Here is a 21120-nt window from a genome sequence, read left to right as displayed (position 1 = left end):
TTGGCACTCTCCAAAGACCCAGTTAAAGTCACGCTCCCAGCCCCAGCCCTGGAGACACCCTTGACTCACTCATCTCCCACGGAAGAGAAAGGAGGCTGCCGCAGAGGCGGGGCACAGCCTCCCAACCAGAGGCTCGAAAAGCCCCCAGCTTGCGCCCACCATGCACCTCTGCCTCGTCCGCAACGTGTCCATTCCCAGTCTTTCCCATACTCCTATAGCAAGTCCCACGTGCTCACTGGCTGGCAGACAGGAGAGGGAGCATCGCAGAGCAGGGGCAGGAGGGGTGGGCCGGGGACAGCTGTCGCAGCAACAAGTGACAGACAGTGGCAACCTGCGTTGGATGGTGACCACAGGCAAAGATGGCTAAAGTGAGCCCAGTCTCACCTCCTGCAGGGAGAATGCTGCCAGTTCTGGAGGTGAGAGAGAAGGGAGAGGAGGAGGAGGAGAGAAGAAGAGAGGAGAGACAACAGAGGAGGGAGAGACAGCAAGAGAGTGAGAGAAGGAGAGGAGAGAGGGGAGAGAGGACTAGAGCAAGAGATAAAGGAGAAAGAGGAGGAGAGAGAAGAGCAGACGGGAGGAAGAGAGGGAAAAGAGAAGGGAGAGAGGGGAGACGAGAAAGAAGAGAGGAGAAGGTGTTTGAGAGAGAGATAAAGAGAATGAGAGAAGAGAGGGGGGAAGAGATGGAAGAAAACACCCAGGTTTTTGGCCTGAGCACCGGACAGATGGTGACAGCGTTACATGGAACGAAAGGAGGAGGCCTGAATAGAATCTCTGACTGCAGTCGAGGACGCCCGAGAACCGTGCCCGTGAAGGTGTCAGAAACGGCGAAGGCTCAAAAGGTGCAGAGCTCAAGCGACTAGCCAGCCAGGGCCGCAAAGGTTGGCAACGCAGGTGGCCAGACCAGAGCTCTGGGGAGAAGCAGACTCAAATCATAAGAAAAAAAAAAAAAGGCACCAGGCCAAATGGCCAGCCAACTCCAGAGACACAAGAGGGACCAAGAAATAAGCCAAGTACACAGGGCATGATGGAAGGCAGCAAAGATCACAACGGAAAGGCCAGAGGGAAAGATTTCAGGGCTGCCCACATGCAGCAGCCCAGTGGCCTGCACCCACCTACTGCTTGACCTCTTCCTGGGGCCATCAGAGCCAGCAGACCCCTCCCATGCTCCCACTGTGTGTCCCTTGAGCAGTCACTGGAGGGAGGGACAAAGGACTCCTGGTTCCCCAGAGCTTCCGGCATCAGGTCATGGCATGCAATGCTTCCCTCTGCCAGGCTTGGTCTTGGGGCCTGAGCTGCCGAAGCAAGGGGGTGGTGGAGGTGTTGGGGAGGTTTGGGGCTGCTGCCCAGCCAGGGGCTGCTTGCCAGGAGGGGAGCCTCTTCCTGTTAAACAGGACAGAACACCTGCCTGCCCACACCCTGGAGGACTCAGAGATGAAATGGGATATAACGCCCACAGCCCATATGCAGCACAGCTCTGTTTAGAAGTGGGTCCTCCAGAGGCAGGTGTCCAGCACATCACTGTGACAATGTCCGAGTTCCCTACAGGAGTCCCTGTAGCTTGCGACCAAGCTTCCTGCTGCTGCGCGCCCTGGGAGGACTCAAATCCCCAACATGCCCATCAGAGACTTGGATGGAGTTCTGGGCTGCTGGCTTACACCTGGCCCTGTCCCCCCTCCCTCACAGCCACCCAGCACTCCCCAGGGGAAGCGACCCAAGCCACCACCGGGAATCCATCCGACATACAGACTGCAGATTCACCCAAGATCAATGGAGGAGGGGTCCACGCGGGGGGTTCAACCAGCTAATCCTCCACCTGTAGTGTTGACACCCCATATGGGTGCCAGTTCACATCCCAGCTGCTCCACTTCCCATCCTGCTCCCTGCTTATGACCTGGGAAAGCAGAAGAAGATGGCCTAGGTCCTTGGAAGAAACTCCTGGCCACCAGCTTCAGATCAGCTTAGCAATGTCCGTTGCAGCGTAGTGGGAAGTAAACCAGAAAATGGAAGATCTGTCTCTCCTCTCTGTAAAGCTGCCTTTCCAATAAAAATGAATAAAACCTTATCTAACAAGAAGATCAGTGAGGGACACATCTGAATGGGGTCATTCTAGCCACGTCTGAGTGCTTTGTTCCTTGGAAATGCATTCTTGGCATTTGGGAAGGTATGTGTATACATGTGCATATATTTAAGATTTTGATATTGGCATCCTAATTATTCCCACAATGGCCTGTTCATCCTCACTTCGCAGTGACAACGCTAGCAACCAAAGAGAAGGAGTTTCACACATGATGGACCTGGGGACTTCCTCTTTCAAAGCCAAAGTGTGGGGCCCTATGCAATAGCCTAGCAGCTAGTGTCCTTGCTTCGCACATGGTGGGATCCCAAACGGGCACCATTTTGTGACCCGGCAGCCCCGCTTCCCATCCAGCTCTCTGCTTGTGGCCTGGGAAAGCAGTGGACAGCCCAGAGCCTTGGGACCCTGCATCCATGTGAGAGAAGAAGCCAGGAGCTCCTGGTTCCTGGCTTTGGATCAGCTCAGCTTCGGCCAATATGGCACTTGGAGAGTGAAACAGCAGATCTTCCTCTCTGTCTCTCCTCCTCTCTGTATATCTGACTTTCCAATAAAATAAATAAATCTTATAAAAGAAAAAAAGAAAAGAAAAAAATATTTACTTACTGGGTCCAGCAGAATGGTTCAAGGCTAAATCCTCATCCTGCAACCTCCAAGATCCCATACAGGTGCCGGTTCATTTCCTGGCTGCTCCACTTATCATCCATTTTATAGCCTGGGAAAGCAGCAGAGGACGGCCCAACGTCTTGGGACCCTGCAGCCATGTGGGAGACCCAGAAGAAGCTCCTGGTCCCTAGTTTTGAATGGGATCAGCTCCAGCCATTGTGGTCATTTGGAGAATGAACCAGCAGATGAAAGATCTTTCTCTCTGTCTCTCCTCTCTGTAAACCTGATCTGCCTTTCCAATAAAAACGAATAACTAAAAAATATATATATATATATATATAGGTTTGCTTACTGGAAAGGCACAGTAGACGTAAAAAGAGAGAGAGAGAGCTTCCATCCAATGGTTCACTCCCCAAATGGCCACAATAGGCAGGGTTGAGTCAAGCCAAAGTTAGGAGCCTGGAGTGCCAAGAACATCGGCACCCAAGCCATCTCCACGGTTTTCCCAGGTGCATAAGCATGGGGCGTGATTGGAAGTGAAGCAGCCAGGACTCTTGGCATTCTTACCAGATGCTGGCCTCACAGTCAGTGGCTTTACACACTATGCCACAACGAGTTCTTGCTTGGACACAACAGCAACCAAAAAGGCAGCCCCAACCCCCGGCTCACTGAGAGCTAGCTTCTAGGCCTGACAGGGGCACAGAACCAAAAGACAGAGTGTGTTTCCAAAGCGAGGAGCCAGGAACTTGGTCCAGGTCTCCCACGCTGAGTGGCAGGGATCCAATTACTGGTGCCATCACTAGGGGAGTCTGCATGAGCCACAGCCAGGATGCAAACCCAACTACTACAGCTCACTCAGCTCCCGAGCCAAGCAGCCTCCCCCATGACCGTTTCCAAGCAGCTACACATTTTAGTTGGAACACACCAGGTATTGGGGAAGCACACACAGCCAGCATGACATGGGTCTTTATAAAAAACCCTAGAAGGCAGGTATTTCTACCAGCCCCATAGTAAGTAAGAGGAGAAGCACCTGCATAAGAAGCACACTGGGCCAGGAGGGGACCAGAAGTGGAGCCCTGGTCTCTCTTTCCCATGTCTTCATTTGCCTACCCTGTCAGGTGGAGGGGTGGGCCTGCATGACCCCCAAATTCCCTTCCAGCTGCAGGAGAGGTTTCCAGACCCCAGCCGACCAAGGCCACCTGCCCATCACTCCTCTATAAGGCAGAGCCCTGGTGGCCCTGCAGCCCATTTGGCCTCTTCTCCCACTGCCCCCCTCACTGATGGATGGCTCCAGGTCACACAAGGTCACCAATCAGCTTTAGCTGCACCACCTGCTCCGTCCCCTCCCAATGACTTCCCGCCTCCATCAAACACACTGGGCAGGGACGAGGGTAATCCCTGACCACAGCCTCACTCGCAGGGGGTGCCCTGAACCCCCTCCTGCTCAATGCCAACATGCCAAGACCACTAACACAACACCAACAGGCGCCAGCTCAAAAAGGCTGCAGGGAGACCTGAGACCGCTAAGCCTGGAGCAACCAAGGCAAGATCAGACCCGGATTAGTCTGCTCAAGGCCTCTGCTCTCCCTCCTCCAACCCTCCCACCTCTGTGTCCCAGACTCCTCCTAGGAACCCCAGATGGTACTTTCAAGATCTGTGTACACTGCTGCTGCAAACAGGACCCATCTCCCTGCTTCACTCCCTGCGTCAGCCCACCACACAGGGCCCCTACACCACACATAGTGGGTGACAAGACCCCAAAGCCAGCCCTCTCGGACGGCAGGGGAGGGATCCTTTCAGAGTACACAGACGCAAGATTCCCCCCGGGTCCTGGCTACCTCCCAGTAGCAGGGAGCCAGGGTGGGGAGAGGGTGCAGGTAGCTGGGTTACAGAGTAACTTCCTCATTTGTCTCCTCAACATCCTAGTTCCAGGGACTGTCAAGTCCACTAAGTCAAGATTTCCTGCTTAGGGAGACGCTTCAATGTGAGCCCAGGAAATGGCAGGGGGTGGAGGAGCTGGGTTATGGAGAGGCCACATGCAGGGAGCAAGCCAAGGGGCAGGGAAATCAGTCAAGGGAAAACATGCAGGGGGACACAGGACAGGCACCTGGGCTGCTGGCAGGACCGGCGCAGGTGCATCTGAGGCTCCCAAGGCAGCCTCACCGTGGGGTGCACCTGCCAGGAGCACTGTCTGAGGTCTAATGAGATGTGAGAATCAGGACATTCTAGAAGGGACCTCGGCCAGCCCATCACGACACAGGCAAGACTGGAGGAAGTAGGACGGAAGAGCCCAGCGCGCCCGCCATGGTCCAGCAAGGGGGATCTCAGGCATCCACCTCCCTTCAGACATCTGCTGCCCCTGGAGTCCAAGGTCACGCCCAGACAGTCCTTCTCACAGGAGCCTGGGATGTCTTTCAGCAGGTGCATGCAAACACCACATCCAGTCACACCACAGCAGGCTTTCCCAACAGTCGGGGGGCCAAGGCGAGGAAGGGCACAGCACATGTGTTCTCAAGTGAGCAGACAGGGCAGATCTTACTATTACCATGGATTCTGGAACTCCCAAAACCCAATCCTTTGCAACCAAACCCTATGCCTCAGTACCTAATTTTGCTGTTTAGGAGAGGCCATCATAAAAACAACTTTTTTAAACAATGAAACCCAGGGCCGGCGCAGTGCTATGGCACGCTAATCCTCCGCCTGCAGTGCCAGGATCCCATATGGCTACTGGTTAAAGTTCTTGCCTGCTCCACTTCCCATTCAGCTCCCTGCTTATGACCTGGGAAAGCAGCAGAGGATGGTCCAAAGCCTGAGGACCTTGCACTCATGTGGGAGACCCAGAAGAAGTTCCTGGCTCCTAGCTTCCACCAGGCCCAGCCCTACCTCTTGTGACCATTTGGGGAATGAAACAGGAGATGGAAGATTGGAAGATTTCTCTCTCTTTGCCTTTCTCTGTAACTCTGCCTTTCAGATAAATGACAATTAAATAATAATTAAAATAATTTTTAAAAATTCATCTAAGGGGCTTTGTTTCAAGCAGAGTTCTCAGCTGACAGCCACAGTGCAGACACCTGGCATAGCAGGGTCTGCAACCAAGACGCACACCCAGGGCATGCTTGCCAGGTAGATGCTGAACATCCCACAATGCACAAAGCATTTTTCCTGCAAGAACTGCCGGGCAAATCACTAATGTGGGCGCCTAGTCAAGGGCCTAGGAATCGCCGCAGATTTCCGAGACAACCACAAAACTGCGTGGACACCTGCAAGCCCCCTTTCCACCCTTAGAGACCCTCCAAGGGAACAAGCCAGCTCTGGTCAATCTCAGACAAAAGCCTGGCAGCCTGCCCCGGGGTTCGGGATCCCTCAAATGCCACAAGACCTCACAAGCCAAGAAGAACAAGCCACAGAGTTCAGTAGGCCTCCAACCTGGGCACTGCTGGCTGGCTGAGCTAGCGCCCAGCACGGTCCTTCTCAGTACCCACCACCGCCATTCTGTCCCCCAAAGCCAGGGCAGCTTAGGGGGAGAAGGGAGCAGGTAGGGACCAGAGACACCTCCTCAGTGTGGTTCTGGAAGCATAAACAAGCACAGCAGAACGGACGGTAGTTAACACCCACGGTGGCTACAGGATAGAGACCCGGTTGCTGAAACGCCTGGGGACAGCAGCCCAGCGCCTCTCATTCTGGACTTTGCTCAGAGATGAGGATGAAAACATCTTGGAGACGGGTTTGCCCAAGCACCTTCATGTGCTCAGCCCAAAGGGAGCTTTTGAAGGGATGTTCAGTGCACCTGCTTGGTGACTGTGGATCGGTGTGACGCCCCCTTTGCCAGTGAGATTCTAAACCACATGGGAGCATGCTGGAGTTCAGATTGTGCCAGTTGGGATTGGGGACAGAGGGGTGCTCAGCCTGCACCCAGGGCCACAGCCAGCAAGGGTCCCTGCCCCTGTCCCTCCCCACTCTCCAGGAGCCGTGGCGGAGGGGGGGCAGCTGAGGGTTTTAAGGGTCCACCAACAACAAGGCAACAATCCAGGCACTGCCATTCCACCTGCAAACCAGCCGTGAAAACTGAGAGGCAAAGCAACTCAACCGAGCAGGAAAGCCAAGGCTTGGAGAGAAGCAACAAGGACCCACAGGCCAAAGAACCAGTTCCAGACCCGGGATCCACCCCAGACAGCCAGGCCTACAAAGCCTCAATCAAGACAGAGGGCTACCTGGATGAGGCAAGCGGCACAAGCTCCTCCTCCTGTACAGATGGGTAACCGAGCCGGGCAGGGGTAGGGAGGGAGAGGGGACACCTGACCTCGAGACCAGGGCAACTTACCTGAGAAGATGGAAGCAAGCCTGAAGATGTCCGAGAGGCGGGAGGTCACCGGCTCGTAGGGTGAGGCCTCATAGAACTCCTCACCTACAAGGAAGAAGTGACATCAGGTGCAGTTCCACCTGCCCGGCATGTCTGCCCAGGATGGAGCAGGTGCACAGGGAGACAGACGCTCAATAACGCGTACAGCTAAGTTCTTCCTCAACTTCCCGAGGTCAAAACTGCATCCCTGTCTCCTTCCCCAGACAGGAACTGCCTGCCCCCTCCCCACGTGGCCAGCTCTCCCTGCAAGACTTCCACACACATCCAGAGCCTATGGCACATCCAGCACCCATCTCCTGTGACTCCCTTATTTCATAAGACATGGCTAGGCGACAGGGATGGAAGGATGGGCAAGAGGCCAGGCAAGGGAGACCACCTGCCTGCGGTTGGTCACATCACTACTCAAGGATGAGCCAGCCTCTGGATTTGCCCCAAGCATGAGAAAGGTACAATCCCCTCTCTGCTTTCCACCTAAGGGGCTGTCCACGTTCAAGGGGACATCACCTCCTACAAGCCAAGTCCTTCATTCCTCCCTCCCTCTCTTTCCACTAGGCTCTAGGCTCTTCCAAGTTTATGAATGGGATAAAACCGCACCAGACTGCCCAGCCCCCTGCCCAAGGCATGGTGGTGGGCAGGAAAGGAATGGCCCTCCCGGTACCTCCTCAGGGAAAAGAAATCAATGGTGGTCACTCAGACCAAGCGTGTGTGTGGCGAAGGGTGGGCAGACAGCAGAGTGCCTCAGGCTCAGGCATCGATTACCCACCCAGGCTTAAGCCTAGAGGAAGGGAGGCCTGGGTAGGGTTGGGGAGCTCCTTGAAGGAGCCTCACCCAGCCCCTGTTAGTGGGGTGGAGCTCCCGGCAAGCTCTAGGAGTTGCTGAACCCTCCTTTTCCCCCAACCCCTTGCCCCATCACCTCCCTGTCCCAGAGCCTCCCTACACTTCATTTGGCAATGTAGGGGTGCCAAACAGTCTAAGAATTTAGGGATCAGGGGCCAGCACCATGCAATAGAGGGTAAGGCCACCATCTGTGGCACCGGCAACCCCCTACGGGCACCAGTTCAAGTCCCAAGTGCTCCACTTCTCATACAGCTCTCTGGGTCTGTGTCGGGGAACGCAGTGGAGGATGGCCCAAAAGTGCTTAGGTTCTTACACCCCATGTGGGAGACTCAGATAATGCTCCTGGCTCCTGGCTTCAGCCTGGCTCAGCTCCAGCTAACACGGCCAATGGGGCAGTGAACCAGCAATGGAAGGTCTCTCTCTCTCCCTCTGTCTCTGTAATAGCTCTCAGTTATTGTAATCACAGGTCAGCCAGTCTCCGGATCTCAACTCAACAGCCTTCTCACACCTGCTTTTTGCCCATCCCACCTCCCCTTAGGTCCCTGTAGCTGGGACGTTGCAGGGCCCGGCCTCTGACGCCAAGCCCAGGATGTCAGATTCTGGGAACAGACTCCTCTCTAGAAGAAGCCGGTATCACTGGGGACAGTCCAAGAGCCATCAGCAGTGGCTCACAGCTGGCTACCATGTGCTAGCTGCTGGCCAAAAAAGAAAAGACCCCCATCCCAGCCACATACTGCCCACGCTCCCCGACCCTGGGGGCAGCAGAGAAAACACCTGGACACGCAGTATCCAGCCTGGCCCTCCATCCTCCAGGTACTCCTTTCCTTCTGCAAGCCACTGCAAGCCACCTGCACCTCCACCCCGGTCCCCATTGCCATCCCCATGGAGAGGTGGCCACTTGGCCGGGCATCAGCCACGCCCCTACTCACCTTCAGTCAGCCCCAGGTGGATGCTCCAGTAGATCTGCAAGCACTGTAGCTCCTTCTTCATGCCCCTCTTGCAACGGCAGTCATAGAGGGGGCTCTCCTGCAACACCTCCAGGGCCGCCTGGCACTCCTTGTTGGCAAGCATGGTGTTGCGGTCCCGGCCAGCCAGGCACTGCCGCAGTGTGCGGTAGCGAGAGCTGCAGTTGGATTCTGCGGCGCACAGCTCATTGGCCCGAACGCAGTCCACCGGGGGCCGCCAGCCGTGGGGGAGCTCCGGGCCCTGCGGGGAGGAAGGGCTGGCCAAAGAGCGGAGGAAGGTCTCGTCTGGGCGGCAAGTGGTAGGAGGGGGAGGGAAGACAAGCGTGAATGAGGGCCGCGGAGGAGCCACCCACCCAAGACGCAGGTCTGGGGGCTCGGGACGGGGCTGGGCTGGAAACCTCCGCGCCCATCTCACAGGAAGGCACGCTGAGGTAGGCTGACTCAGCAGGCCTTCGCCAAGGGTTCCCAGCACCAGAGGCTGGGTGAGGACCGCACTGGGCCACGGGATGCTGCGGCCTGCACACGGGGCAGGGCAGGGTTGTTGTGGGGAGGCACTGTATCTCACCCCCATCCCAGAGATCTCAGCTGCAGCCAGCGGACCAGGCCAGCGGAGGCCCTGAGAATAGCCTGAAACGACCGTCACAGCCTGTGGGGACCACACATGGACCCCGCAGCCAGCCAAGCCCCGGGGGAAACTGAGGCAAACCCAGAGAGACGGGACATAGCAATCCAAGGCTACGTTGGCTTGCTGAACCTGGCTCTAGGGTAGGGTTCCTACCACACCTTTTCACTCAGCTTTAGCACCAAGCAAAAACCTGCCAACTTGGCCATCATACGTCATCCAACAAGGTCCACCACAGCCCCCTCCAAAAGCTGGTGCTGCAGGCCGGCCCAGCCTGAGTGCCTGGATGCACTGCTTCAACCTCTGCTGCTGCCTCTCTGCTCTTCCAATGGTCTCTCTCTCTCTCTCTCTCTCTCTCTCTCTCTTTCCCCTCCATGCTATCCTGAAGCCCTTTCTCCCTTTAATCCTCTCCCCCTCTGAGACACCAAGCAACAAGGCAAGCTGGGAAGCACAGAGCATCCCCCAGCCCCCGTTCACTGAGCCCCTAAATCCAGCCCACTTCTGCCAGCAGATGCAAATACACAGCAGCCTGCCCAGGAGAAGGAGGCTAGGGGGAAAAAATGGGAAGATGAGGACCAGCCACGTCCACCCATCTCAAAGCCGAACTCCAGACCCAAGTTCCCGACACATAGACATCTGGTGGGGAGGGGGGGTCTCCTCGCCCTCTCTCCTAAGCCCCCAATTCCAGATCCTGCACCCCACCTCACTCCCAAGAAAATGCCCAAGCCACAGCCCAGAGCCATGACTGCCTCTTCCAGGACACAAAGAGTGCTGGAGAAGGCATTTTCCACGCCGCTCCACCCCGAAACCTAATAAAACCCTAGGCCAGAAGTCTCCTCCCAGGAACACAGCAGAGCCAAGTTCCCCCATTCAAACCCATCCTCTCTCTCCCTTGCAACGCCCCCAGGAGGACCTGCTCAGGGGGGTGCTAGTGCAGGGGGACAGCGACACCAAGAGGCAGAGCACTGCACAGCAGGAGAGCCACTGCCCAGACGCCCCCGGGGGAAACCGCTGGTGGTGGGAAAAGGGGTCAGGAGGTGGCCAGGACGGCCTGAAGGGCCAGAGCCAAAGACCTTTCCTTCTCCTGCTGCCCAGTCCTCTAAAAGGAGAGACCAGAGGCTGGATGAGAGGAGGAAGCAGTGTGGACCAGCAGTGGAGTCTTGCAGGCTCCTGGCTGGAACCCCGGCCACACTGCACAAGCTGAGCCAGCGTCTCTCCTTCCCTGGCTTCAACAGATTGCCACACACCCCTTGAGCAGCACCGAGGGCTTCTGGGCCACACAGCAACAGCTGGAATGACCGGGGTAGCCCCCGTGTGCACCTGCTGTCCCCACCGCCAAGCTAGCTCTGGGTTCTCCCTCCCACCTGTGTGGGGCAGAGGGCTGCCAGAGAACAGGCCCTCCCTGCACCCTGGCCTTCTGGGTATGGAACCGTCGGCAAAGGCCTAAGGGGGTGGGGGGTGAGGGTCATGATGACGTTATCCCACCTGCCTCAGAGCCCCCTCCCCCACAGCCAACCCATCCCACATCCCTGACAGGTTCAACGTCAAGGATTTCCACCCCTGTCTTACCAAGGGGGCACATGACACCCAGCCAGGGATACACTAGACAAGAAACTGGGACATCTTAAAACCAAGCCATCTGACTCTCACAGGCACTCAAGGCCAGGCCTAGAAGAGAATGGTGCTATTCCAAAGCTCTCGGCCAAAAACCTAACGGTGACAAGGGCAGCAGGCCATGATACGGTGACGCTGCCAAGCCTCAGATGGCCAGAAAACCCATGCTCCACCAAGCACAGCGTGGAGCAGCTCCAGGAGGCACAGCTAGGGCTGACAGCGCCCTCAGGAACGCTAAGCGAGCCCCTCGCTCACCTGCCCTGAGCACACCAACGCTGGAGCTCAAGATGGCTGGCCAGGTAAGCCACTCACTCCACCCAGGTCCCCAACCTTCCTGGCTCATGCCAGACCTCACCCAGGAACCTCCAATCAGGGCACACCAAAGGCCTGTGCTCCTAGGAAAGGTTCTCCCCTTGCAGCCACCCCAGAAAACCCTGTCCCCTCACGCAGCAGAATTCCCATCCAAGCTCCACTCATCACCAAGGAAGAGGGCCAGGGGTGGGGGAGGGCGCCACCAACTGAATCCTAAGCACTGGACCAGGGTCTCTGACCACGCCCCCAGTCATCACTGCATTCATTAAGCTCCTCAGTCCAGCTTCAGAACGGAGAGGGACCTGGCCAGCTTGGATACCCACTCCCCACCCTGAATGCCAGGGGGTGCCTTCCCACTCCACACGCCGCCACCTGCCATGCACTCACACCCACCCCAAGCATGACCCTCACTGCCACTTTCAGGAAAGAGCGGGGAGCTTCCCCCGCCTTGGCCCTCTCCGCACAAGCAGTGAGGATATCCCAACAGAAGGTCCGGGCCTGGAAAGGGCTGCTCTTCCAGGACTGTGGGGAGGGAGTGGGGAGGACCACCCATGGCTCCTCCCACCCCAGGAAGGAACTGCCTCCAGCCAGTAGGTGGGACCCAGGGAAAGCCACACCCTCGAGCAATGCCAGGCCCCCCAGGGGACTTCCCGCCTGGCATGAGGAGCGGGCAGGAAGGAAGCAGGCAAGGCCCAGTGCCCCGGGCCTGATCAACATCAGACTCCCTTCTCTCCCCCAACACACACAGAGTCCAGATTATTCCCCCTCCCCGGGGATATGAGGGGGAGTGTCTGCAGGGTTCTTCCTTCCACCCGGCAGGTGCACATCTTGCTAGGACCAGCACCCACCTCTTCCCACCACCTTGCAGGGCACAGGCAGCACAGTGAGCTGTGTGCTGCTTACACACACACACACACACACAGAGGCAATGCCCATCTGAGCCTCGGGTTTTCACCTCCACCTGGGGGCCACCTTCTCTGGACAAACACCTCCAGCCCAGCCGGCTCAGGTTCCTCCCCCCCAGCACAGAGAGCAGGTCCAGAAAAAGCTAGGAAAGCAACTGCAGAGGGGAGTAGGGCTCCCGGGCAGGAGAGGGTTGGCGAGGGGGCGGAATCCTGGTAACCAGCTCTCTTCTTTCCTCACCCCTCCTCACCTTGTACACTGGAGGGGATGAGCAAACTTTCCCTCTGCCACCCTACTTTTCCTCCCCAGCTAAGGGGGTCCCTTGCTGTCAGAGATGAAGACAACCAGGCTGCTCACGCCACCCAGGGTCTGGCTGGCAGAAGGAAAGGGAGTAACTTGAGAAGTGTTTTAGGGAGCACAGCCACTGGGAACTGGCTAGGGCGTCAGGGTGCCTGGCCCCGGAGGCTGACCAGTAGATGGGGATGACAGCCAGCTGAACCCCTTCCCAACAACAGTCCGGCCTTGCAGCTGCCCAGAGGAGGAAGCATACACTACATCCCCAATCCCCGCCCTGCGTCGCCGCCCCCGCCACCTCGCCACCTCCACGGACTCAAGGCGCAGCGCTCACCCACCGGCCCCTGCTAAGGACCGGGCCTGAATTTTTCTATCTCCCTTCCCTCCCATCTTCCAGATCCAGAGTTGACTGCAATTTTTTTTCCCCTGAAGTTGCCACAATTTGAATCCAGGGTCTAATGGAGAAACGGGCGCGCTCCCAAGGTATGCGAGCCCTCGAGTGTGCGCGTGTCTGTGTGCGTGCACGCGCGCGCGGGAGTGTGTGTGCGGGGACGCCGTGGTCGTCGGTCCCCGAGTCGCCAAGCCGGCCTCGCCTGGGGCTCCACCGCCGCGCGCCCTCCGCGCCCGTCTCCTGCCCGCGCGCCCCACCTGCCCGGCCCCACGCTGGCGGCGGAAGGCGCGACCCCGAGCGGCTCGCCCACCCCACGACCACCAGCACCAGCACTACCTCCCCCGGGCTCGCCGCCGTCCGCGGGTACTCACCTAAGAAAAAGAAGAGGCAGAAGGCGTTTGCCAAGATCATGTTAATTAAATCCCACAGTTGTTTTTGGTTTGTTTTGGGGTTTTTTTTTTTTTTGTGCTTTCTCCCTTGGGGAAAAATAAAATAACAGCAGCGGCAACAATAATAATAACAGCCGAGCAGAAACAAGCAGCCGCGAATCCAAGGTGGAGATCCCAGCAGCTAGCGAAACCGGAGCGGATCCGAGAGTCCGGCGATTCTCGCCTCTGGCTGGAGGGGGTGGGGCGGCAGCAGAGCGCCGGGCTGCCTCTCGACGCCCCCTCGGCCCCCCGGAATCCAACACAGTCACACACACACACACCAGCAGCGAGGTGGACGCCTGCCTCGGCAGCCGGCAGCCCTGATCCCTGAGCTCGTCCGGGGAAGGCGCGCGGGGCTCCCCGCCACACACTCACGCGGGCCCGATCTCCCCGCTGGCGTGCCCCAGGAGGGGCTTGGCGAGCGGCCGGAGAGCCGAGGGCTGGAAGGAAGCAGCGAGACGGGCTTCGGAGCCACACGCACACGGGAGAGAGCAATCCACCGACGGGTGTCAGCGCCCCGGGAACGATCCACTCGGAGCTTCGCGGACCGCGGACCCAGACGAAGCACAGATTCAAAAAAATAAATAAATAAATAAATAAAGAAGAAGAAGAAAAGAAAAGAAAACCGGAAAATCTTCTCCCGCTCACCCTGGACCGCCTCACTTTTTTTCCTGCTGGAATCTTAGCCACCAAGAGGCTCCGCGTGCGTCCTCCACGCTCTCCTCCTTCTCTCTCGCTTGCTCCGGTCTCCCTCGCTCTGGCTCTCGGTTCTCGCTCTCTCCAGCTCTCCCTCGCTCTGCTCGCTCCCTCCCCTTCTCCCTCTCTTCCCCGCTCCTCCCTCCCGCCCTCCCTGCGCCCGCCCCTTCCCCCCTCCGCGCGGCTCCCTCGCCGCGGCTCTCGCGCCCGCGCCCCTCTCCTGCGCCCCGGGCTCGGCGCTCCAGCTCCCAGGCGGCTCGCGGCGCGCGGGGCGCTGGGGCGCGGGCGCGCCGCACAGCAGCCACACTCCGCAGCGGTGGCGACACGGCGGTGGCGGTGGCGCCGGGAAAGGCTGGCCGAGAGACGAGCTCCGCCGTCCGCACCCCCAGCGCTCCGTCGCCTGCCCTTCGCTGTACTAACCTGGAGCCCGGGCCGGGAACTGACTGGCTCCCCGGCTGTACAGCTCGGGTTCAAACCCACCGGAGCCTCTGCATCCTTTCCCTCCTCCTCCCCATCCCGCCCTCCGCCCCGCCGCGAGCGACTGCACCCTCCTACCCTCCTTGGTTGCTGCCCCCCGCCCCATGAGCCGCGGGGTCTCACAGGCCCTGGAAGGCTGAGCCCAAGCCGAAGGGCGCGGAGTCCCCGGTGCCCTGTCCAACACCATGACGAAGAGGGTCTGGATGCCAAGGGAGGGGCGGGAGAACCCAACCTGGTGCCACGGGCTTGGAAAAGGATTCCACCCTCAGCGGGTTACAGCCTCTTTCCGCCAGACCAGGAACCCATGCTGAGTGTGTCCCCAAAGGTGCAAACGGATAGAAGACCTCCTCCCGGCCCCCCAGCGCCTCCAAGACCACCCTCCCCACCTGCCCCGGTCTAGCCCCGCGCGCACCTACACACGGGCTTCCCACGCGGAGCTCCAGAACTTTCCCTCACGCCACCATAGCCTCAACCCTCTCCGCCCTTCGCCCCAGCCTCCTGGCCCTTCCAGACGCCCCTTCCCCAATCGCTCTCCCCCTGTCTCCCCTTCCCCCTCTGAGCTCGCAGAAGGAAAGAGACTGCTCGGCCCGGATGCCCTCCCCTCGCCTCCGTGTCGGAGGGATCGGACGCGGGAGACGGGGGTGGCTCGCCCCCAGCCCTGGCGGGGAGCGCCCCCAGCCCTGGCGGGGAGCGCTCCCATTCCGACCCGGGCTGTGGGCTCCGCCGCCGGGCTCGGGCAACCATCACTTCCTCTACGCTGGTTGGCGACCGCCCGGACTCGGGGAAGCTGGTCCCCGAGAAGCTCCTGGCGGGGACCCGCCCTCCACCGCCGGGAAGGAAGGGGGTGTTGGATCCATCTGCCCGTGGGCCGGGCTCCCCGGCGTGCTTTAGTCACGGAATTTTACAATCAACGACCCGAAAAGGCAGCTTCTGGCTGGGAAAGGGCAGAAGTGAGACTGCGGGCACGTTCCGGCAGAACCGGGCGCGGCAACGTGGCTGCGGCCACGCGGGTACACCTGGCGCAGGCCGCCGGGTGTCCAGACGTACCCCCCTAACCCGGTCACCGCCTGCCCTGGGGCGCGAGGGCCGCCCTACACGCCGGGTCCCTTCGCGCGCACCTGACTTGCTGCGGCGCGCGTGCACACAGGCGCGCGCACCCGAACATGGGTACCGGGCTTGGGGGCGCGCGGTAGTGTGTCCTCAACTTTCGGCGCACTGACCCGAACCGGATCTGGGCTGCGTACGTGGTGCTTGGTCTTGGCTTTTCAGAAAGAACTAAAATGCTGGCTAGGGAGAAAAGAAGAGAGAGTGGGGGGAGAGAGGCTGGAGATCGACCTGGCCGCGAAGGGAGGGGTCGCGCTCAAAAGCAACAGACGTAGCTGGTTGGGAAAGCTAGAGGGAGCAACTTTCATCTGACGGATTAGGCGGGAACGCGGCTTCTCCCGGCCCCGGGAGCGCCGCGTACACGCATCCCTCACTTTCTCCCGTAATTCTCCCTGGGGCGGATAAAGGATAAGGGGCGGGGCGGGCAAAAGCCCCGGCTCCAGAGTTAGAGCTGCAGCCCTAGCTGGGTAGAGGGTCCCGTCCAGGGGGTCCCTTCCCGCCTGCCCTCTCCCCGACTCCCAACCCCACCCCGAGTCCTAGGCCAGGACCAGACATCTGACCAGTTCTCTGGATGCTTTCTAAGGTCCTACTAGCTTCAGGCAGGTGTAGGCTAAGAGATGAATGCTGCTAGCGAATGGACTCAGAGACCAAGGGGCAGGAGTCTGGCCAGGAACAGTTCTAACCTTTTTCTCCCTCCAGGATCTCCTGGTGGTGCAGTGCGCCCCCCAAGGCACCTGTTTTGTTATCACATGCACATGCTGTGCTACAATGCCAATTCCCAAACTTAGGGTTTTTTCCACCTTCTTTTATCTACAGCTGAGAAAAAAAAAGAAGAAGAAAAAAACCCTCTCCATTCCATTCCATTCTCTTCCCTTCCCTTCCCTTCCTTTCCTTTCCTTTCCTTTCCTTTCCTTTCCTGCAGGGAAGTGGGCAGACAAAGCAGCAGCGAATACTCATCTCAGCTCCTACAGGGGCAAGCGAGAGGGGGCTGTGGCAGCAAGTGAGGGGCTGGAAACTTACAGAGACTCTTACAGGAAGAGTGAGTGGGTGGCCCCAGCCACAGCCAGTGTGTGGTTTGTGGTGGCTGCTGAGCACTCTGACCTGGCACCTTCTCTTTCCTCCTGTCTCTACGTGGCCAAGAGTCTGTTATCGTGCTCATGAAACAGGGTGGACATTGAGTGTAGCTCTTAAGGTTGTGCTGGAGACCCCGTATCCTACCATCCGAGCTCCCGGGTTTGTGTTCTGGCTGCCACTTCTGCTATTTGCTCATGTTAGGAGGCAGCGGTAAGGGCTCAAATACTTGGGTTCTAACCGTCACTCACATGGGTGTAGTTTCTTGGTTCCTGGTTTTGATTTCTGGACCTCAGCTCCAGCTGTTGTGGGCATCTGGGAAGTGAAACTGCAGATAGGAGTTCTTGATATCTCTCCGACTTTCAAATACGTGAAATAAACAAAAATAGAAGCAGGTTAAGCCTCTGCCTCCAGTGTCTGCATCACGGTTGGGTGCCAGTTAAGAGTCCTGAGTACTCCACTTCCCATCCAGCTCTCCGCTAATGCACCTGGGAAAGCAGCAGAAGTGCTCAAGTGTTTGTGCCCCAGCACCCACGTAAGAGACCCCGATGATGCTCCTGGCTTCAGACCAGCCCAGCTCCAGCCGCTACAGTCATTTGGAGAGTAAACCAGCAGGTGAAAGACCTCTCCCTCTTTCCCTCCTTCCCTCCTTCCCTCCCTCCCTTCCTCCCTTCTTCCCATAGATCCAAGAGCCTAGCACAGGAGACAGGAAAGAGCATATAGATCTCTCCCTCTCTCTACTCCTGTTTGTAGAGTGGAATGGAGTCCCTGGAGTACACAGCTGGAGTGGTCCAAGCACTTAGGCTATCCTTTCTGCTTTTCCAGGCTATCAGCAGGGAGCTGGATAGAAAGTAGAGTACCCATATCGGATGCCGGCACTGCAATCAGAGAGTTAACCTACTTCGTCAAGATGTTGGTCCCTGAGGAAGCTTTTGTAGAGTTAGTCCTGCACCATCAAGGCGAGGGGCTAGCTCAGGGTACCCCAGGACCTGATGAGGAGACAACGGAAGACTCAGCACCCTCGGTTTCTGGAAAACTGAAAGACGGGTACAGTGGGGTTGCACACAGCCTGGCCACCGTGGGAAGGAAAGCTTAGGGACACTGTAGTATCGAGTTAAGCATGGGAGACCTGGGCTTGCGAACCTGGGAGCAAGCAGCAGGTCGGGAAGCAAGGGTGTCCCAGAAGACTGACCCTGACAGCTACTGTGGAGGCCAGAGAGCAGAAATCACTTGGGAGGCAACCATGTGGCTGGCTTAGCTCCAAAATGAGGGGTCCTTTCCCCCCACCCTCCCCTGGCCAACAGCAGGGATCAGCGTGCAGGGGTGGAGGAGGTGAGTGGCAGAGTTAAGGAGCCCAGTCAGGAGGGTGCTGGGGGACAGGTGGAATGCAGGATGAAACCATTCACCCAGAGGGTGACCGGGTCAGAGCAGAGTGACCAGCCTAGGCCCTTGCAGGCTTTGTCATGAGCAAAAACAATGTCAGTCTCCCACCTTGGAGGTGAAACGTGCATTAATCACCACATTCGTGGCTTCCTGTTTATAACTTTCAAAGAATAAACTCTTCTTGGGGTCTCGGCAGGGCCCCATCCTTGGTGTTCCACGCTGGAGTTCCAGGGCAGCACGTGGCACCCAGGACCTGAATCTTCCACTGGCCTTCTGCAGGCTGCTTCTCTTTCCCAGGGCACGGGATTATTCCAGATCCCCAGGGCCCCACCCCGCCCCGCCGTTACCTCCCAGGACCCAACCTGGAAGGAGAAAGTTTAGCTCACCCACGGGACCCATGCCTAGAGTGAGCATTGTCCTGGGGCAGGGTGGGCGTTCAGAGAGGGTGCTGGAGGCGCCTGAGGAGGGCGCAGATGCACTCAGCACTCAGGGGCATTGATTGGTCTAATTGATTTCAGTCAGTGTGCTCAGTGCTCCACTATAGAAGTAGGGAGTGGGGAAGGGAAAGGCTCGTTTACTAAGCTTCTGCCCCAGGCCCCCAGATGTTTCTCTGCAGCCATACCCACCCTGTCGGGATCACCCTAGAAGCCCCCTGGGTAACCCATTAGAGAGAGAAAGAAAGCCTGTGGGCCCCCAAGAGGAGAAGGCAAGCTGCTGACACCAGAAGCCATCAATACCCCCTTAAGCATCAGCAGGCAGCATGGGCAGCAAGCTCCCCACTTCTGCTTTATTTACCAACTCCAAGCCCTTACTCCTGGGAGGAAGGCAAGATGAAATTAGCTTCCCGTTTAAGCTTGCAAAGTCTAACTTAAGGTAGCCCTGGAGCCGTGCTTCAGATCCCCAAGCAAACAGCCAGCAGCCAGGACTCCAGCATGGTCCGCCTTACACCTAGGACTGGGAGCTTTCCAGTGCTCGACTGGTCTAGAAATGAAGGTTGGGTCCAGAAGAGCCAGAGCGGGTCCACTGCTCCTGCGCAGTAGCAGATGGTGGAAGGTAAGGAAGAGGCACCCAAGGCAGTTTCTGTGTCAGCTAACACAGCCAGTACAGAGAGCAAGTCCTTGAATCTCCTCCTTGAATCAATCCCAGTTGTTCCCAGCAAGGGTTCTAGGCCTGCCCCCTTCACACAGTTCCCTGGGGCCCTTCTGGGAAAACTCAAAAAAAAAAAAAAAAAGCCTTGCTCATTGCCCCCTCCCTCTGCCCCCAATTACACACCCTGCTCCAGCTGAGGTTGGCACTGGGCTAGCCACACACATACCCCCAGCCTTGTGCTGATGCCAAGGCTGCAGTTGGTAGACCCTGACTACATGGCACAGCCTCACATACTGCCTCCTACACACACACACACACTCGCTGCCCAGCATACCAGCACTGGCCATCTGCTAGGTTGCCCAAGGTCAAGGCAGACTCCCAGGAATCTGACTAGCTCTGCTTAGTCTGTAGGAGGCCAACTCCTGCTGCTTGCTGTCTCCCCAGGGAACCCTCTTAGCCCCATGGTGCCCCACAAGGGCTGTGTCTTTATTTAGCCAAGCCCAGCAAGCGGGAGAGGCCTCTGTGCTGGGTCTGAGATGGACTGACACACCCAGGGGCAGCCCTGGTTCTGATCATGGACACAACATATACTTGAGTATACTTGAGTGACTTAGGACTCCAAGACAAAGAGGGACATCCCATTCCTCAGAAGGGACCCCGAGGCCTCTGGATCCCATTGCCTGTCTCTTTCTTCCTTCCTTCCTTCTTTCCTTCCTTCCTTCCTTCCTTTCTTTCCTTCTTTCTTTCTTTAAGATTTATTGATTTGTGGGCCCAGTGCAGTAGCCTATTGGCTAAAGTCCTCGCCTTTAATATGCCAGGATTCCATACGGGCGCTGGTTCTAATCCCAGCGGTCCTACTTCCCATCTAGCTCCCTGTGTGTGACCTGGAAAAGCATTTGGGAATGGCCTAAAGACTTGGGACCCTGCACTCATGCAGGAGACCCAGAAGAGGCTCCTGGCTATTGATTTTTATTTGAAAGACAGAGTTACACAGAGAGAAGGAGAGCCAGAGAAAAGAGACCTGCTGTCTGCTAGTTTGCTCTCCAAATAGCTGCAATGGCGAGAGCTAGGCTGATCCAAAGCCAGGAGCCTGGAGTTTCTTCAGGATCCCCCACATGGGTGCACTTGAGTCATCTTCAGCTGCTTTCCCAGGTGCATTAGCAGGGAGCTGGATAGGAAGTGGAGCATCTGGGACTCAAGCTGGCATCCACAGGGGATGCTGGTACCACAGGTGGAAGCTTAACCTACTACGCCATGGTGCTGTCCCTGGGTGTCCTTTCTTGGATACCTCCTGCCTACTCTGTGTCCCCGGAGACTGGCATAATAATGACTTCTAGAAAAAGGTGTTTGCTGAAAGAATGACTGAGTAAGTGAATAAATGGATGAGTGAATGATGCCTCTACCCCCAACAGCACCTAAGCATAGGGGCTCAAGCTCAAGGTTACCCAGCTGGTTCCAATGGTGCGTCCGTGTTCCCAGCTTTTCTGGGCTCCAAATGATGCAAACGCTTTTAAACGCTTCCCTTCCATCCCCTCCCCTCCTGCTCTGCTTAGGAAAAATTGATAAATCTGACCGGAGGATTTCTTGCCATTTAAGTTCTTCTAATTCAGACCAGATTGGCTTATGGGCTTGACTTTAAAATCTAATGCTATAAAGATTTAGCACACCAGCGGCAGTCGGAGTGGTGAGCGCTCCGATCAACACAAGATGAACTGTCTGGTCCCTCCGTGTCAGCAGTGCGGTCCCAGGTTCTGCACCCTCTGGCCTGGTCACCCCCACAGCTTTCTGTGTCTGATGAAGCCAGCCTTGGCAGGTGAAGCCACCACGGGTCATTCTGTCACACCTGGAACCGGGCTGCAGGTTTGAACCTTAGCCACTGCAGCGTCCTGTGAATGTG

At 57.6% G+C, this 21120-nt stretch overlaps 1 protein-coding gene across 3 annotated transcripts in view; it reads right to left on the bottom strand.

Annotated features, from left to right (window-relative positions):
• Positions 1–13978, bottom strand: part of GFRA2 (GDNF family receptor alpha 2) — a 41890-nt gene extending 27912 nt beyond the window's left edge. Inside the window, exons 1-3 of one of the 3 annotated variants that reach the window (XM_040971291.1) lie at positions 13347–13978; positions 8804–9124; positions 6999–7082 (exon numbers count right to left, since the gene is read on the bottom strand). In XM_040971291.1, the coding sequence (XP_040827225.1) occupies positions 6999–7082; positions 8804–9124; positions 13347–13386 (445 nt within the window). In that variant the 5' untranslated portion in view covers positions 13387–13978. The remainder of the gene's footprint in view (positions 1–6998; positions 7083–8803; positions 9125–13346) is intronic. The other 2 variants (XM_040971292.1, XM_040971293.1) reach the window with 2 other exon arrangements.
• Between the last annotated feature and the right edge of the window lie 7142 nt (positions 13979–21120).

Source organism: Ochotona curzoniae, unplaced genomic scaffold (genome assembly GCF_017591425.1).
Source record: "Ochotona curzoniae isolate NIBS_2020 unplaced genomic scaffold, NIBS_Ocur_1.0 contig_21, whole genome shotgun sequence".
In the NCBI taxonomy this organism is placed as follows: domain Eukaryota; kingdom Metazoa; phylum Chordata; class Mammalia; order Lagomorpha; family Ochotonidae; genus Ochotona; species Ochotona curzoniae.
This window is presented reverse-complemented; position numbering and strand designations above follow the sequence as displayed.